The 17,833-nt window shown below is 42.5% G+C and overlaps 1 protein-coding gene across 2 annotated transcripts; it reads left to right on the top strand.

Annotated features, from left to right (window-relative positions):
• The first annotated feature begins 1,878 nt into the window (after positions 1-1,878).
• Positions 1,879-16,184, top strand: LOC308410723 (coxsackievirus and adenovirus receptor-like). 2 transcript variants are annotated; one of them, XR_013974234.1, is made up of 4 exons: positions 1,879-9,469; positions 12,016-12,279; positions 12,657-12,761; positions 14,308-16,184. XR_013974234.1 is itself a non-coding variant. In XM_080904289.1 (4 exons), exons 1-4 carry the CDS (start codon positions 11,774-11,776, stop codon positions 14,355-14,357), a joined length of 489 nt encoding a protein of 162 aa, XP_080760415.1. In that variant the 5' UTR covers positions 1,879-11,773; the 3' UTR covers positions 14,358-16,184. The 2 variants fall into 2 exon arrangements, 1 of the variants encoding a protein (XP_080760415.1); XM_080904289.1 differs by having other exon boundaries at positions 1,879-11,843.
• The last annotated feature ends 1,649 nt before the right edge of the window (positions 16,185-17,833 follow it).

Below are 17,833 nucleotides of genomic sequence, written 5' to 3'. Positions count from 1 at the left end.
AACTCCAAAGCCCTATGAAGTCCTATTCTAAAGGCTGATTGCCCTCCCCCACGCTTGTACCCGTGGCTTCCTGTCCTGAGGGTTGGCTCTTCTCCTGCCCTGCACCCTTTGTTCATATTCAAAGACTATTTTTCTGTATGTATTCTTACCCCATAGCAACCGCCAGATTATAATGTTGCAGACAATCCCAAACTCTACAGTCTGTCTAACTCCAGTGTATACCAAGCAATCTATTATTTCTCAAGGGAGATAAACTCAACATAAACTGAACCCACATTAAAGTTAGCTCGGTGCTTACCTTTAGATGAGCCCACAAACCGACAGAAACTCCGTGATGAAGCTGGAAGTCTTAAGAAACAGATCAGGGAGCAGAGACCCACGTGGTTCACGCTGATCTGAGCTACGATCCAGGAGACAAGGGTGTGCAGATCGATGCAGAAATTAATCCCAACGTTGGTAGTGGTATATGTTCCTGTAAGTTTACTACTTTACTCCCGTTTCATAAAAAAGCAGCTCTCTCTGCTCGACTCCTCTCCTGCACACACACTTTGCTCCGCCTCCTTTTCCGGCTCTGCTGTGATTTGTTGCTGCGCGGTCACGTGACGAAGCAGTCCAACGTAACCACGTGGGGTCCATCCATCTATCCATCCATTCGCTTCCGCTTATCCTTTTTTTTATTTTTTTTATTTTTTATTGACAAAGCACAAAATACAGATATACAAATACAAAATAGCAAACACAATGTCAGGGGGTTCGTAAAAGCAAAATAGACACAGTCTATTATAGAATCACATGATATTGAACAGGGAACATAGGTTTATGGTTTTGACAGCTTTTTGATTTTGAGAATGTTGTATGGTTTTAACATATTGTTTGGTTTCATTTAAAAAGCACCGAAAGGATGGTTTTGCGTTAGAAAATTTCGACTTATGTATATGAAATTTGGCCAATAATATCAATAAGTTAATCAAATAAAATTCGTTTGCCCTGTGCATGGGGTACTTAAAGAAACCAAACAATATTTTCTCGTAACAAAGAGAGAACTCAGAAAGAATAAAAGAAACAACAAAAACACAAAATTCTTGCCAGAAAAGATTCGTGTATAAGCATGACCAAAATAAATGAGAAATATCTTCCTTCACACAACTACAAAATGTACAGTTAACATCAATGTCCTTTTTATAACGTACAAGAAAAGACCTAGTTGGGTAAAAACGATGAATAACTTTAAAATATATTTCCTTTACTTTGTTATTTAATAGAAATTTCGACGGTAAGGTCCAAATCTTCTCCAATTCCAGGTCCTGGTATAAGTTATTCTAGTAGGCGACAACCGTTGGGACACAAGTTCTGTCTTTTTGAAACAGAGTTCGTATTTCACGGTTGTTTTTCCTCCTTACAGAAGGGAAACACACCTGACCGACATAAGTAACAGCAGGATCCAGTGGTAAAGGAGTCAAATCACTAACAACAAGATTTCTAAACAGCATTAAGACCCCAGCAGGGATAGCATCAAACACTATGGCATATTCCTTTGGTGGAACAGGAAGACCATATGTATTCAAAAATTCTAAGAAAGAGAGTAAACCTCCAGCTGGATTTATAAGTTGTGCAACACGATGAATCCCATTATCAAACCAATTACTTAAAAACACAGATTTATGTTTGTATAAAATGTCTCTATTTTTCCAAATATAGTATCTATGTGGAGAAAAATTGTGTTTATAAATCAATGACCAGGAAAGAAGCATTTGTTTATGAAAGTTGGATAGTTTTAAAGGGATTTTATCGATATTGTAATTACAAAGCAAAAGACAGTTAAGACCACCAATTTTTGAGAAAATATAATTGGGAATAAAGTTCCAAATTGAGGTTGGGTTCCTGAAAAATTGTTTAATCCAGTTTATTTTAAACACATTGTTTAATGAGGAGAAGTCAAGAAAGTTTACTCCACCATGTTGGTATGAGTTGGATAAAACTGATCTTTTAATATAATGAATTCTATTCTTCCATATGAAATTATAAATAAGTCTGTCAATATCTGCCAGGGTTTCTTTATTTACATCAAGAGACAAAGCAGCATAAGTTAGACGAGATAAACCCTCTGCTTTCGTGAGTAAAACTCTCCCTTTAATGGATAAATCCCGCTGCAGCCAAGCATTTAGCTTTTTTTGTGTTTTGTCCAAAATTGGAGTGAAATTAAGGGAGCACCTGGTGGATTGATTTTTATTAATGACTATACCAAGGTAAGTGACAGACTCTTTCACTGGGATGCCAGCAATAGATAGACTGGTGCAATTTCTAAGGGCAAGCAGTTCACATTTGCCAATGTTTAGGTGGAGTCCTCAAGCTAAAGAAAAGGCATTAATTGTGTTAATAGCCATCTGCACCTGTGAAGCATCTTTTAAAAAGAGAGTGGTATCATCAGCAAGTTGACTAATGAATATTTCTTCATCCGCAATTGTTATACCTTTCAGAGGACTGCGTTTAATATAATCAGAGAGGAGTTGAGCACAGATGAGAAATAAGTATGGGGAGATGGGGCAGCCTTGCCTGATACCGCGGTTCAAGTTAAACCTAGGTGATGTACCTGCTTGTAGTTTGATGGAGCAATTCACATTTTTGTACATTGTTTTAATTGCATTCTGAAAATAAGGGCCAAAGCCAAATTTGTCCAAAGCCTGAAAAATAAAACCATGTTCAATCGTGTCAAACGCTTTGCAGAAATCTACAAATAAGATAAAGCTATCATCCCTACACAAATCTGCATAATCAATTAGGTCAAAAACAAGTCTGATGTTGTTGGATATGTGTCTGTTAGCCATAAAGCCAGACTGAGTTTCATCAATAATATCATTCAAAACAGCTTTCAGTCTTTTGGCAAAGATCTGAGCTAGGATCTTATAATCATTATTAAGGAGGCAAATTGGCCTCCAATTGTCAATATAAGTGGGATCTTTCTTTGGCTTTGGGATTAGGGTTAACAGACCTTGTGATAAAGTGGGGGGAAGAGACTGATTTGTAAGACTTTCAATGTATACATTAAGAAGAAATGGAGCCAGTTGATCTGCAAAAGTAATGTAAAATTCAGAGGTTAAGCCATCGGTTCCTGGGGATTTATTAAGTTTAAGACGTCGAATAGCAGGTAGCACTTCACTAATAGATATCAGCCTATCACAGAAACTCATCTGATCTTCTTTAACTGTTCGCACATCAGGGATTTGTTCCATAAAGCTCAGAGCAGCACTCTCATCAAACTCTGACTTGTATAAATTTCTATAAAAATTGGAGCAATAGGTGGAGACTTTTCGGGGATCATCAGTTATAATACCGTCAATATTAAGTCTCCGAACAGAACTAAGTTTAGAATGAGATTTCTCTAATTTAAAAAAATAGGATGAGTGTTGTTCACCTTCTTCTAACCATCTTCTCCTTGATCTCACAAAGGCTCCCTCTGCTTTCAGTTTATAAATATCATTTAACTTACTCTGTTGCAAAGCTAAGTCAGTTTTATCTTCTTCAGATAGGTTCTCTGGTGGGATCTGAGTGAGAGCAGATATCCTAGTAATTACATTAATTTCTTCATTTTTCCTCTGTTTTGCTGCAGATGAGCCATACTCTCTTAAATATTTAGCGGCTTCAAATTTAAAGAGTTCCCAGTTTTGACAGTAGAGATGACTGGTTAGGGCTTTATCCCAGAAACGTTTGATTAATGGCAAAATATCTTCAAGCACTTTTTCATGTTTTAAAAGGGAGTTATTAAGTTTCCAGTAGCAGCTCCTACAAGTTTGGGCAGCATTAGTATTGAAAAAGACCTGAAGTGATACCGCTTTGTGATCCGTGAGTGGAGTTGGCATTATATTGGCTATAACATTATCCCTATTTAAGCAATCAGAAATTAACCAGAAGTCAATACGGGATTTAGAAGAGTTGGATTTGTTACTCCATGTAAATAGTCTGGCTTTAGGGTTTTTAAATCTCCAAATGTCTATTAAATGAAACTTTTGCATGAATGTATTTAAACAACAGGACAGAGAGTTATTTGAGCTAGGTGGCCATCTGTCTAGTGAAGGATCTGGAGCAATGTTAAAATCGCCTCCAACTAATAACAGGAGATTCGGGTATTTGGATAACCAGAACAAAAAGCGTGTTTCAAGGGCATCCAGTAAGAAGTCATTATCAGACTTAGAATTAAAACCATACACGTTGGCAAGAAGAAGAAGTGTACCATCAATGTTGACAATCATTAACACATAGTGTCCTTCTGAGTCCATTTCAGAGTGCATAACATTCCCATTAAATTTGTTCTTCAGAGTAGTAACTCCTGCCGATCTTTCTGATCCATGTGAGAACCATAGGTCCTTGCCCCACTGTGTTTTCCAAAAAGCAGTATCCTTAATAACAGAATGTGATTCTTGAAAAAAAAAACAAAGTCAGTATTCTGTTGATTTGCAAACAAAAACAAAGCTTTTCGCTTAACAGTGTCTCTTAAACCCCTGACATTGAGAGAACAAAGTGATATAGACAGTGCGGCTTTAACACAAAATAATGAACAGTTTACTTCCCATAGTTAACATGGAACTGGTATTAACTTTTATCCTGAACCTCAAAATTGTAAACAACCCCTTTGACCTCTTTAACTTTATACCTCAAGGAGGGCATGAAACCTCCATCATCGCAGGTGCAGCTTGATCCTCAGGCGAAGTGAGCGTTGGGTGCACCTCTTTCCCCTCAATGATCACACGGACCCCGGCAAAGTGAGCTCTTTTTCCTTCTTTCCTTGCAGCATCAATAAGAGGCCAAAGCTTCTCTCGAATTGCCCTGTCAGCAGAGGACAGATCTTCAGTGAACCTCATGTAGTTTTCTTTCAGAAAGGAGCAGTTTTTAGCTTTTCTCCAGATCAAGTCACGAGCTGATCTTGTCACAAATCGAATGATAACCAGCCTTGGTTTCTTGTGAGTTTCGCTGTAGCGGCCCAGGCGATGAACTACATCAATGCTGTTTTTGAATCCTGCACTTGTTTCCCCGGCAACAGTGCAGCAGATGTCAAGTACTTTCCTGGTGATGTCTTCTTGCTTTTGCTCAGGGACACCTGAGAGCCTGAGATTCCATCTCCGATGGTATCTTTCAACCTCGTTGACCTTCAGTTCTACTTGAGACATTCTGCTGCTGTTTTTTTCACAAGTAGCTTTAATGGTTTTGGTGACATTCTTCAAAGATTCTACTTCCAAGAACATGAAGTCAATAGACTTCTTCATGGCCTCGATGTTAACAGTATTCTTGCTGATCATAGCCTCCAGATTATCTGAGCGCTCATTAATTAAAGTAGCAATGTTGTTTTGCACATCAGCAAGAGTTATATCACCTTTGTGTTTTTTACCATCTGGTCTGGCTGGAGTATCGGGATCCGAGTCCGGCAGTGGCATCAGTTCAGGACTTTTGCTGCGGGTGTAGTCATGTTCGGCAGTCACGGCATTCTTGGGGCTGGTTTTTGAGCCAGCAACACCTGTGTTTCTCTCCATTTCCTTGGTTGCTCCTTTGGTTAGACTTTTAAACTTCATGGGTGTTTCTTTTTCCTTCCTTTTGCTTCCCTGAGCTGCTGAAAACATCGCTGAGGTAACAGAGCTTTCCTGCTATTAGCTGAGCTATCGCTTTGCAAAGAGGCTTGGGTCGCGAAAAAGTCCTTTGAAGTATGGTTCAGGAAGCCGTTACTTAGAAATGTCGCATACGTGTACTGAATAAACAGTCAGTAGAATAACTCATTTGTGATTCAGAGAAAAAACGACGGCTGAAAGGGAAGTAAAACTGCAAAATCCTGCTTAGCCGCGGAGAAGAGCGTCTACCTCGGTCGCCATCTTGGCTGCTCCCCCTTCCGCTTATCCTTTTCAGGGTCGAGGGGGGTGTCACTACCCGATCCGTATCGGAAACCCGATCGGTACCCCGCATGCGCAAATCTTACGTCACTTCCTCTCTTTGCCAACATTGCGACATTCAATATATTTGATTGATACGGTTAGCGCCCAGTTAGCTCCTAGCATTTCTCAACAGCTCTGCCTCCTTTTCGACTGCCCGGGACATTTAAACAATGGATAATCCGTATGCAAAGAAATTCATGCTTTTCTCCTCAACAGAGAGCGTCCCCCGATTGAACAACAGCGCCGTAAAATAAGAAGAATGGCGCCTAATTACAGAGTTAATAATGCAGACTTTGTAATATCTCACGTGTAGATTCATCAGCCAGATTAAGTGTTTACTGACAATTGACAGTGATGGCGGACATCATCATCACTATTCCAACAATCCTCTCCTCACAGACAAGCATAAACACACTCGACTATCGCTAAATCAGATTTAACACACGTTTGTAATGACGATAATTCAGTTTATAATAGGGTTTATTCGCTCGGTCAGCAGGTGGCGGTATCCTCGTACACTGGGGAGTAAACTGCCATTAAACGAACAGAAGAAGAAGAAAACATCTGCACATGCGCGGTACGGATCGGGTAGACCCGATTTGTACGGTCAGACTTTACACATGCACAGTAAGGATCGGAGAGTCCTGATCCGTAACTTTCTTTTTATTTTTCGTTTTTGTCTACATTGTACTGAAATGCTTCATTATTGCAAACATTTTAAGATATACTTGTTATTCTTAACATCTTAACTCTTACTCTGACCCATAACTATCGTAAAACGCTACGACCGGAAGTAGAAACCTTTCGCGCATGCGGGGTACCGATCGGGTTTCCGGTACGGATTGGGTAGTGACAGGGGGCGCTGGAGCCTATCCCAGCTGTCATAGGGCGAGAGGCAGGGTACACCCTGGACAGGTCGCCAGTCTGTCGCAGGGCCAACAATGTAACATTATAGATCAACTTACTTCAGAATATATAAAGCATATAAACAATTACAGCAATATGATGCAACAAACACAGCAGTGCTACTGATCCAAAATACTCAAAGCTTCATAGAACTGAAACAAACATTTATTTTTAGCTCCATTTTGCTGCTGATACATACTTTAGGTTTCTGAACATTAAACTTGTTGCTGCCTTTCATAGTGTGTAACCTGAAGGCCCTAAGTACTTTCTCCCACACTGAAAACGCTTAAATAATAAAATTATTTTAACATTACCTAATAAGACTGATTCAGGACAGACAATTAGTTATTTTAAACTTTTCTAGCAGTCCTTCACAAACAGGGAACAGTCTGTCTATTCTCTCCATCTGTCAGCTGCTGCTGGCTCTTCCTCCTCCTCTTCCTCACACACTGCTGAGTTTGTCCTGGTGGATCATCAGGGGTGCAAAGCCTCACAGATGATGTGCAGCAGTGGGTCCATCAGTCTGTCCTCACTCTGGACACTTGCAGTTGTCACACATGGAAATCAAATGTGTGATAAGCTGCAGGATTCAAACACAAGTGTAACTTATAAACACATGTTCATACTTTTATTCCACAATCAGAGAGAAAGAAACAGAGAGAGAGTGCAGGACAGACAGACAGGTGACAGTCTCAGGTGTATACACTGCTACAAAACAGCACAAGAGAAGCAGGATTTAGTGTTTGTGTTATTACAAAACAAGAAGAGTTTCCAGATGGTATAGCGGACACATGTGTGACCCTTTACAGCCGATCGGAGCGGGCACGCTCTGTTTTGCGTAACTATTTTTAAATCCCGGTAGCTCTGCAACCACGTAAGCTAGCGCAATAATTTTTTTTGCATATGAAACTGGAGGAGTTGTACTTACATCTTATGCCATCAGCTTGTCCTAGGTCACGGTTTCCTTCCACATATAGCTTTGCAAAAACTGCATAAAAAGCACTTGCAGCAACAAAAACATGATATTCCAGAAACACGCTTCGCCGATCCAATCAGCTGTTTGTAACACTTCCTACGTCCATCAGCGTGAACTATCACATGACCGCATGACCTGCCCGAAACCGGAAGTGACGTCATTTTGCGGAAATGTAGTTTTTTTTTTAACCATCGTGGCATCATGAGCTTATACTTGTGTTTTTAAAAGTTATGTTTGACTTCATGACTTTCTGTGTCGTTTCTGGGATGCTTAGGACTCATATTGCACTGCTGGAAATAGTTTATTTTGATGCATATGCTGTTATTTTGCAAATTTGCACTATAATATTTATTTTCGTTTTTCCTGCAGTATATAAAAATTGGTGTATTTCAAAAATAAAACTATGAAGACACTTAAAATAAATTTCCTGTGGTGGGAAACTAGTTTGTGCAACTTTTTTGTATTTACAGTTTTGAGGGATAAGCCTCTTAAATTTCTCTAACTAGAAATATATGTTAAAAAAACAAAAACGATTTTCAATTTTTTTGTAGTTTATTGCACTTTTTTGCAATTTATGTAATTACTATGCACCTAATGCAGACATATTATTAAAGTTTGGGCTATAATGGTTGTATTGATGTATAGCAACTTGAAATGCTCCCAAAAATGGCTCCACAGCATGTAAAAATATAATATAAGCTCTGGCGGACTTGGTTCTATGGTAGGTCTTAAAGGGTTAAAGCATCTTCTTTCAGCTTAACGAGTGAACTGTCAGCTCGTTCAAACACACGTTAAAGTCCCTTTGGCTCGACACCACCGAACAGAGGCAGCAATATAACACAGCTAACATTAACAGTGTAGTGGATCCTGCTTGTGCCGTGATATTCAGGACTGCAAACCGAGCAGCATCACTGACTTTCATCTTGTTGTGTTTGTGGATATATGACTAACTTTAATTATCAATAAAATTATCACATTCTCTGTAAGATTAAGGTCGACTACTGAACAGCATATATTTTAAAGTAAAGACTTTTAAACCAAGTTAGTACAAACATCACTAATGTCACATAACTTTGTCGACCATTATTTACAGCATTACGGGCGGAGGATAGTCCTCCCCCTGCTGCAGGAGATGTTCACACCTGTGCGTCCAAACTGCAAATGTATGGAAGAAATATAGTATCGTCAGAATTCAAGTATTTTTAGACATTGAATTTATGACACTGAATTTTTATCCTCCAAATTTCCCTGCAAAAATATTCACCTGCAAAAAATTCACCTGCAAAAAATTCACCTGCAAAAATTCACCTGCAAAAGTGATGAACTTTAATGACCCAAGCCAGAGCAATCAGCACCAGATCGAGTCGAGTGGCTCTCAGCCAATTAAATTACGCTGTTTGATCACATGACACCGTTAGCCAGCAATGTGTCTCCTAAAAGAGACCTGTTTAAAGGTGAGTGATTAAGTTTTTCTCCTAAATAGAGATCATTACAGAACGCCTAGTCCTATTTAAAATCCCAGTTATTTTTATTTTATTTTATCATCTACTCGAACTAAGGAAAACGTTTGACTAACTCAATGACAATTTCCACGCCTCCCATGCCTGTCTGCAGAGGCAGTTTTGAATTTAGGAGCGCCAAAATGGCAGCGGCAAACCCTGGCAGCTCTCCGGTGAGTATATTGTTTTTCATCTTCAAGTTTGTCTTTTGAAACCTTAATTTTATTTAAATCCGTTGCTCACGTATAAAGTACACAGACGGGGTCTTTGCTCAACTCGTCTGAGGCGTGTCTCACTAAGCGCTACATGCTAGCATCCTGCTAACTGAGCTACCATTTACATGCTGTGCTTTAGAAAATAGGATACTCGTTAAAAAAATAAATACTCCGCAGATATTGATAGATAGACGAACACTGCAAATAAATAATGCAGATTATGCAGGATGAAATTTTTCGGTCAGCAAGACACTTTCTGCAGTTGCTAACATCATCCAACCAAACTGCTGCTGTTGCTGCTGCGATGAATCAGAATACAAGGTACTTTAGCAAGACTTATGAGTTAATCCTACATTCAACTAAATGGACAGCTGGACAGGTTCATACAAAATATTAGATTAGGCCAATTGTCCTATACATATTTTTTGACCTAGGGGTGGGATTGATTGTGAACTGGAAAGGGAAAATTATTATTATTATTTTTTTTTTCCCCTGTCCCATTTGGTTCTTTAGCCATCAGAATTGTTGTCTGAAGACCAACAAGGATACCCAATGGATTTACTTTGCCAAATGGATCATCATGGCATTGCCGTATTGGTCCATTTGATCGGCCTTTGTTTTTAATTATTTATTTTATTTTATTTTCAGTTGTTACAGATGGGACAGACATGAGTGAGGGATAGGAAAGGGAGAAAGAAAGAGGAAGGAAAAGAAAAACAGAAGGGGAGAGGGACAGTGAGAAAGGGGGAAAAAAAATAAAATAAAATCTCCTGGATCACCTGTTGAGAGAGAAAGAATAGAAAACAAGCAAAAAAAACCAAAGCAACATACTAAACACAACACCATCGCATTAATCTAGCTAAGTGTAAACAGCAGTAAATACTAAATATTCAGTGTTGTTGTGCAGCACGCAGGACAGACAGCGCACAATGTGTGCTTTGAAGTAGCAGCCAAGAAAGGTGTAATTTAAGTCTACGAGCAGTGAACATCCGTGTGCATACCTGTGTGGATCAGCGCGCTTGTATTCAAATGGTTTCCACATGTAATGGTCTGCAAGAGGATGTAGCGAGCCATAGCCCCGTCCCCCAGGGCATGAAGCAGGCATGGAGGAGATCCAGGCCCCAGACATCCAGAGGCCCTGGAACACGAGAGCCCAAGGAGGACCACCCGAGGGGCATCCGTGCCACCCTCATGGGAAGGGCCGAGGATCCCCAGACGAGGCCCGAGGGCCCCCCGCACCCCGGAGGAGGCCTGACCGAGCAACAGGCGCCAGGCCCCGCCAGGTAGCCACCGGGAGTGAGCCGGTACATACCTGAGTGCCCAGCCCCGGACACCAAGAACCACCAATGCACCGACCCCTGAGAGCATCAGTCACCGGCAGGGAGTGTGGTGAGGGGAGATAGGCCTTGGAGGGCCTGGGAGTTCCCAGAGAGGTGGAGTCTAAGACCCGACCTGACATATAGACACAGACAAACAGGCACACACAGAAACAAACATGCGTTCCCACCCTCATGCACACATATATAAACACTCAGCACTCACCCAACGTAAGGACTGACATAAATGGACATGTAAACACAATCACACTCCCCAAACATACTCTACACCCCGGGTCCAGGTACCCTCGCCCCCAGAGGGGGAAACAGAACCCAGACCCAAGAGTTGTTACCCTTCCCCCCGGGGTGGAGGCAAGCAGAGCGTCCCAGGCTCCGCAGCAGCAGGGAGGCCAATCGGATAGCCAACAGCACATCAAGAAGGCTCAGGGCCTTCTTGATGTGCTGTTCTTCTGCATCCCTGGCCGCTGTGTCAGTGGGGATGGTTTTCGCTCTGTATTGTAGCGTCCTGATCCTGATGACATCCAGTTTGTGCTCCAGTGGATGATGAGAGTCAAACCTTAGATACTGATCCGTATGCGTAGGTTTACGGTACACGTCAGCTTTTAGATGTTCCCCATTACTGATGGAAATGATGGTGGTCTTCGATCAGTGGGTTTTGGTTAGTGGTTGTTGATCAATGGTCATGAGAGCTTTGCATAATTATGATCAAGGAACTGACCTCCCAGCCCATTGTTGATTCAGTGGGCTGGTTTCAGTCATTATGCAAATGTACTGTTTATAAGATTTGGGGAAACCTGCAGTCAGCTGAGACTGAAGAAGTCACTTGGATGAGTGACGAAACGTTTCTCCCACGTAAACTCACGTTCTGTTATTCACTGAAAATACAGACATTTAGAACAAACTAAGACCATCTGTGCTAGAGGAAATGTCTGCTGTGACTGCATCACTCTGCTCAGCTTTGTTGTTATTCAGCCTCTGCATGTTTACCTCTGCAGGTGAGTTTTACCTGTCAGGAGATAAATACCATTTCAATGATAGATAAAGACAAAGAAATTGAGTAGGATTATTTCATATTTATTCCGTTTGTCTGTGTGTGTGCAGGCAACATGAGCCTGCACACATTAATTTTGTGATAAGTGATATTATTGAAAATTCTCTGTGTCATAGTTGTAGAATGGAGCAGAACTGACCTGGAAGATGAAGAACTTGTCCTTTTATATCAGCATGGACGACTTGTTCCAGATTACCAGCATCCATCTTTTGAGAACCAGGTGGATCTGAAGGACAGACAGATAGCTGATGGAGACGTGTCTTTGATTCTGAAGAATGTGAGACAAGATGATGCTGGAACATACGAGTGCCGTGTCATCAAGAGAGCTGGAAAACCTATAAAGGTCATCAACATCATCAACCTGAAAGTTGGTTCTCCAAGTGAGTGAGAAGTGTTCAGTGTTTGTGAGATCTTTGGCTCTTTTAGCTCTGCTGCCTTATTGCTCTTTAATGGCTCTTCATTCAGTATCACTGGGAGCCTTCTATTTTAGCCCAGCTGTGAATGATCTGTGTTGGTAAGAAGTGTTTGAATTAGTGTTTTCATGAAAGCCTTATTTTTGTGCATTTACTGCTGCTCAGAAGAACACACATGGGGTTTAAAGCCTGGACAAAGACAATCTGAAATCTGTTTTTCTCTACGATGGAAAAAATGTCTGAAAGTCACTGCCAGTGATGTCAGCCAGCTCCTCATCAAAACGTTTGTTTGTCAGGGGTCATTTGTTTTGGAATAAATGTTGTTCTTTTGATATGACTTGCAGCAGGATGTGGTTTATTCAACACAGTGGATGGTGCAGCACAGATACCTGACTCAAAACAGGACACTCTTCCAGGGCCAATGAATAACACCTCTCCTCCAGCTACAGGTAGATATGAGCAGCGCTTAGGAGTATTTTTTGAATTTGTTTTAACATATTACAATTTTAAAAATTCAGCGCTCAGCTTTGCTGTCTCCAGTATCATTTAAATGCAGCCAGTTTCTTTTCTGATATTTTTATCACTTTTCCCAATACATCTGCACTTAATTCCACATCCTTCTCTCTGTGTCGCTCTGTGTACCTGGCCTGTATCACCACAGTCGCTGTCTTCACAGTCTCTGCCCTCCTTTCTTTCACACAATGTTGTGATCCTAATCTTTGCATGTGATTGGCCAGATGAAAATGAAGACATCAAGTCATCGTGAGCTAAGATTCTAGGTTCATCCAATTGTTACAAGAAGTCACCAGCAGGGACAGTACTTGTTGAGAGTCCGAATGGAAAGAAGGCGTTTCGGACTCTGGAGGTGTGGAAAGTGACTCAACTTATGCACCGACCAGAGAGCATGGGTCAAACGGGTGCTAGGCGGGGTGCAAGGGGTCATTGGTGATGGCCTTCTTTTCCATGAGAAAGGAGTAAGAGACGATGGCCTCCATGGGAGGCAGAAGGCAGCCAATGCTTTTTGGGTGTGGTTAATTGCCCTCTGCGCAGCCTTTGTTCTCAGTTGTAGCCCCTGCATCCCAAATACCAAAGCAGTAGAAGAGCATGCTCTCCACTGAGGCATAGTAGAAGACCAGCTGCAGCATCTGGTCTGGTTTATTCTTTCTCAGGACACGGAGGAACTGCAGCTGCTACTGGGCCTTCTTTTCCAGCACGTTGGTGTTGTGGGCCCAGATGAGATTGGCAGAGATATGGGTGCCCGACTATTGGAGTGTTTGGGGCCAGTTGATGAGGAAATATTTAATCAAGGATCAGGTTGAAGGTGGTCCAGCTTCATGGTAAAAATGTCTGGGATTATGGTGTTAAATGCTGAGCTGTAGTCCACGAAGACCATCTCCATGTAGCGCTTCCTGTGAGTGCTCTAGGTCTGTAACCATGACCAGGATGCTTGCAGGGGCTTGTTTTGTCAGATTGTCCTAGGTCATGGAGGAGTGTCAGTCTGTAGGACTGCTTGATGTATTTACATGGTCCAGTGTCCTCACCCCTCTGGTAGGACACTTAATATTGGTGGAATTTGGAGAGTACAATTTTCACACATGCCTTATTTAAGTCCACAGCAACACGCTGGTTGCTCTCTGCTGTGGTCACACCTTTCCTTACCAGAATCTTTGTTGTGATCCTGGTAGTGTAATATCCAGCTTGGTAACTCCACCTAGGCATTGGGCTTTTCTGGATGGAGCCGAGATTAAGTTACAACCAGTAGATGACACTCCCAGACAAAAAATAAAATATAAAAAATTACAGAACATTTCTGATGAGCTAACAAACATTTTGGTAATCTTGTGCATTGTGTTTCTGTGCGCTGTTTTTAATATCAATGTTAAATCACTTTGTAATAGATTCTTGTCTTTAAAAGTGCTACATTAATAATTTTTACTTACTTATTTCACTCATCTACCTGACAGCTTATACCCCACATCTGTTTCTTACCTGCAGGTCAGCCAGGAGGAACCAAATGGCTGGATCTGTTGGAGGTTTATGTTTGACTGAGTGTTCTAGAAGCTTCTTTTTGTCAGGGCTCTGTGTGCGGGCCGGCGGAGAGGAGGATCCAAACGCAGGACTCAGACACTAACTTGAAACTCAAAAACCTCAACTTTATTGCTGGTATGAAAACAAAACATGACGTGAACACTGAATACGGAGAATAGAAGCACACAGGCACAATCTGATGGTAAACCAAACAAAAGAAACCAAACAAAAAAGGTGCATAAGAGTCAAAAAGTGCAGGAAAACACATCAAAAATGAAACTAGAGCTCACCAAGAGTCCATGAAAAGTTCAGGGGGTCGACCCGGGGGTCGACAACACAAGGACGAACACAGTTCTGGAGGCTGGCCGTGCACACGGCAACGGCAGCGACGCAGGCAAACCCAATTAGGAGGCCAACCACATGGAAGGCAGTGGCGGTGACGAACTCTTTCCAGAGGCAGTCCCCGAAGGCCATGATGCCAACTTAGAGGCCTGGAAAACGGCCGGCAGAGGCGAAGCGGAACAGGTCGAGATGGCTCTGACGGCAGTGTGGCAACCGCCGGACGGATGAAGGCACGGAGGCCGGACCAGGCGTGGATGAAGGCACGGAGGCCGGACCAGGCGTGGATGAAGGCACGGAGGCCGGACCAGGCGTGGATGAAGGCACGGAGGCCGGACCAGGCGTGGATGAAGGCACGGAGGCCGGACCAGGCGTGGATGAAGGCACGGAGGCCGGACCAGGCGTGGATGAAGGCACGGAGGCCGGACCAGGCGTGGATGAAGGCACGGAGGCCGGACCAGGCGTGGATGAAGGCACGGAGGCCGGACCAGGCGTGGATTCAATTCAATTTTATTTATATAGCGCCAAATCACAACAAAAGTCGCCTCAAGGCGCTTCATAGACACAGAGAAAAACCCAACAATCATATGACCCCCTATGAGCAAACACTTTGGCGACAGTGGGAAGGAAAAACTCCCTTTTAACAGGAAGAAACCTCCGGCAGAACCAGGCTCAGGGAGGGGTGGCCATCTGCTGCGACCGGTTGGGGTGAGAGAAGCAAGACAGGATAAAGACATGCAGTGGAAGAGAGACAGAGGTTAATAACAGATATGATTCAATGCAGAGAGGTCTATTAATACATAGTGAGTGAGAAAGGTGACTGGAAAGGAAAAACTCAATGCATCATGGGAAACCCCCCGGCAGCCTACATCTATTGCAGCATAACTAAGGGAGGATTCAGGGTCACCTGGTCCAGCCCTAACTATATGCTTTAGCAAAAAGGAAAGTTTTAAGCCTAATCTTAAAAGTAGAGATAGTGTCTGTCTCCCGAATCCAAACTGGAAGCTGGTTCCACAGAAGAGGGGCCTGAAAACTGAAGGCTCTCCCTCCCATTCTACTTTTAAATACTCTAGGAACAACAAGTAGGCCTGCAGAGCGAGAGCGACGTGCTCTAATAGGGTGATATGGTACTACAAGGTCATTAAGATAAAATGGGGCCTGATTATTTAAGACTTATTTAAGACTGCTGGCTTGCAGCTGGACGGGCTCCTCGGGCCAGATGCAGGACCAGAGGCAATTGGGACCCCTGGCTGAGGGTGAAGATGAGTGGCTGACTGAGCAGATGACAACACTGATGATTCCTCCACTAACTGCGCTACTGACTGGGCTATGGACTGTAACAAGGTTTGGAGAAAGTCTGATTGTGGTAGAGCCTGAGCTATGGGTAGCGGGGGTGAAGACTGAGCTACGGGTGACTGAATTTGAGATGAAAGCGGTGGTGGAGTAGGTGACAGGGCTACGGGTGGCTACTGAGCAGGGGACGCTGGAGACTGAGCTGAGGGGGGGCTGCTGACCAGGGGACGCTGGAGACTGAGCTGAGGGGGGGCTGCTGACCAGGGGACGCTGGAGACTGAGCTGAGGGGGGGCTGCTGACCAGGGGACACTGGAGACTGAGCTGAGGGTAGCTGCTGACCAGCTAACTGAGCTGAAGGTGTGGAAATGAAAACTGCACCAGCCCGTACTACAGGAGAGAATGGAAGTGTGGTTGGGTGATGACGGCGAGGGTTGCATTTCTTCTTCAAGGACGGATCAAACGATTTGGCGATAAACCTTGGCAAAAAATGCTGCTGTCGTTGAGAGTACCAAGTGGCGAGGGCCTCCAGGAGAACTACTGAATCCTCTTTCCCTGGGCCACCCATGCCAAACGGTTCAAAACTTAGCCTCACTCTTAAAGCTGTTATTATTTGTTTAAGTCCATTTATATTTAGAAAACTGACAGTGGAGGCAGTGGACGACAAAAAATTATCAAAAAATACTACCTCCAGCTGCCTCTTTTAAGGGCTCGCGGCGTGGACTACCCTCCAACAGTAATCCCAAAGGAGCGTGAGATTCTCTCCCTCAGAGGCGAAGCGTGAGTCCGCTGGATCCATTACTGGTCGCGTCGTTCTGTCAGGGCTCTGTGTGCAGGCAGGCGGAGAGGAGGATCCAAACGCAGGACTCAGACACCAACTTGAAACTCAAAAACCTCAGCTTTATTGTTGGTACGAAAATAAAACATGACGTGAACACTGAATACGGAGAACAGAAACACACAGGCACAATTTGATGGTACGACACGACACCGAGCATGGGAAAACACAGGGCTTATATACACAGGGTAGTAATGAGGGAATGGGCAACAGGAGGGAGACACAGTTGGGAGAGATCAGGGCTAACGAGACAGGGGGAACAAAGCTGCACACGCTAACCTAAGACAAAGACTTTCACAATAAAACAGGAAACATGAAACACTACTAAAAGACACGGACAGAAAATAATATATGAAACCACAATTCCTAAAACATGGATAAACAGAAACATGAAACTCTAATAAACATCATCATCACAACAAGAGAATGAGAAAACAATCCAAAACACCAAGATAACTGAAACACAAAGTACCAGAGAAACATAATGAATAATCCATGATGCAAAAGTAAACCAAAACATAATAAACTCAATTGCTGGGTCCAATGGACCCAGAACCGTGACACTTTTGTTCTTATTGTTGTTAATACAATTATTACAGTTGTTGTTTGTGTTATTTCACTTATTTTTTGTATAAATAAAATTAAATGAGGGTTTATACCAATCCTGAAAGATGCTGATCAGCTATTAGTCCTCAGATGACTTTAGATGTCAGTCATTCAGATTTCAGGTCTCACTCCCTGACATGACAACACAAACAGTGTATGTGATGATCTGAGTGTAGATGATGTTCTGTGGCTCATAGAGAATCATTAATGTGCCTGATAATTCAGGATCCATTAATCAACTATAACTGAATGACATTTGGCATGGTTTAGGGTTCATAAAGGTTGTATAGGAAAGTATATGAAATGCTTCAAAACAGACTTGTTGTTTTCATCTTGGTCTAAAATATGAACTCTGTGTGACTCTTTCCCTCTCAAGCAAACGAAGTATGTGTAACAATCCTCTTTAAGTGAGGGGTTTT

This window comes from Rhamphochromis sp. 'chilingali' (assembly GCF_963969265.1).
Source record: "Rhamphochromis sp. 'chilingali' genome assembly, chromosome: 1".
Classification (NCBI taxonomy): domain Eukaryota; kingdom Metazoa; phylum Chordata; class Actinopteri; order Cichliformes; family Cichlidae; genus Rhamphochromis; species Rhamphochromis sp. 'chilingali'.
This window is presented reverse-complemented; position numbering and strand designations above follow the sequence as displayed.

What these genes read in the sequence shown, in the direction of transcription:
- LOC308410723 (XM_080904289.1), top strand. Translation starts at nt 11,774, where the DNA reads ATGTCTGCTGTGACTGCATCACTCTGCTCAGCTTTGTTGTTATTCAGC. An exon ending in CCTGAAAGTTGGTTCTCCAA is followed by an intron (nt 12,280 to 12,656) that starts GTGAGTGAGAAG and finishes TATGACTTGCAG; the next exon opens with CAGGATGTGGTTTATTCAAC. An exon ending in CACCTCTCCTCCAGCTACAG is followed by an intron (nt 12,762 to 14,307) that starts GTAGATATGAGC and finishes TCTTACCTGCAG; the next exon opens with GTCAGCCAGGAGGAACCAAA.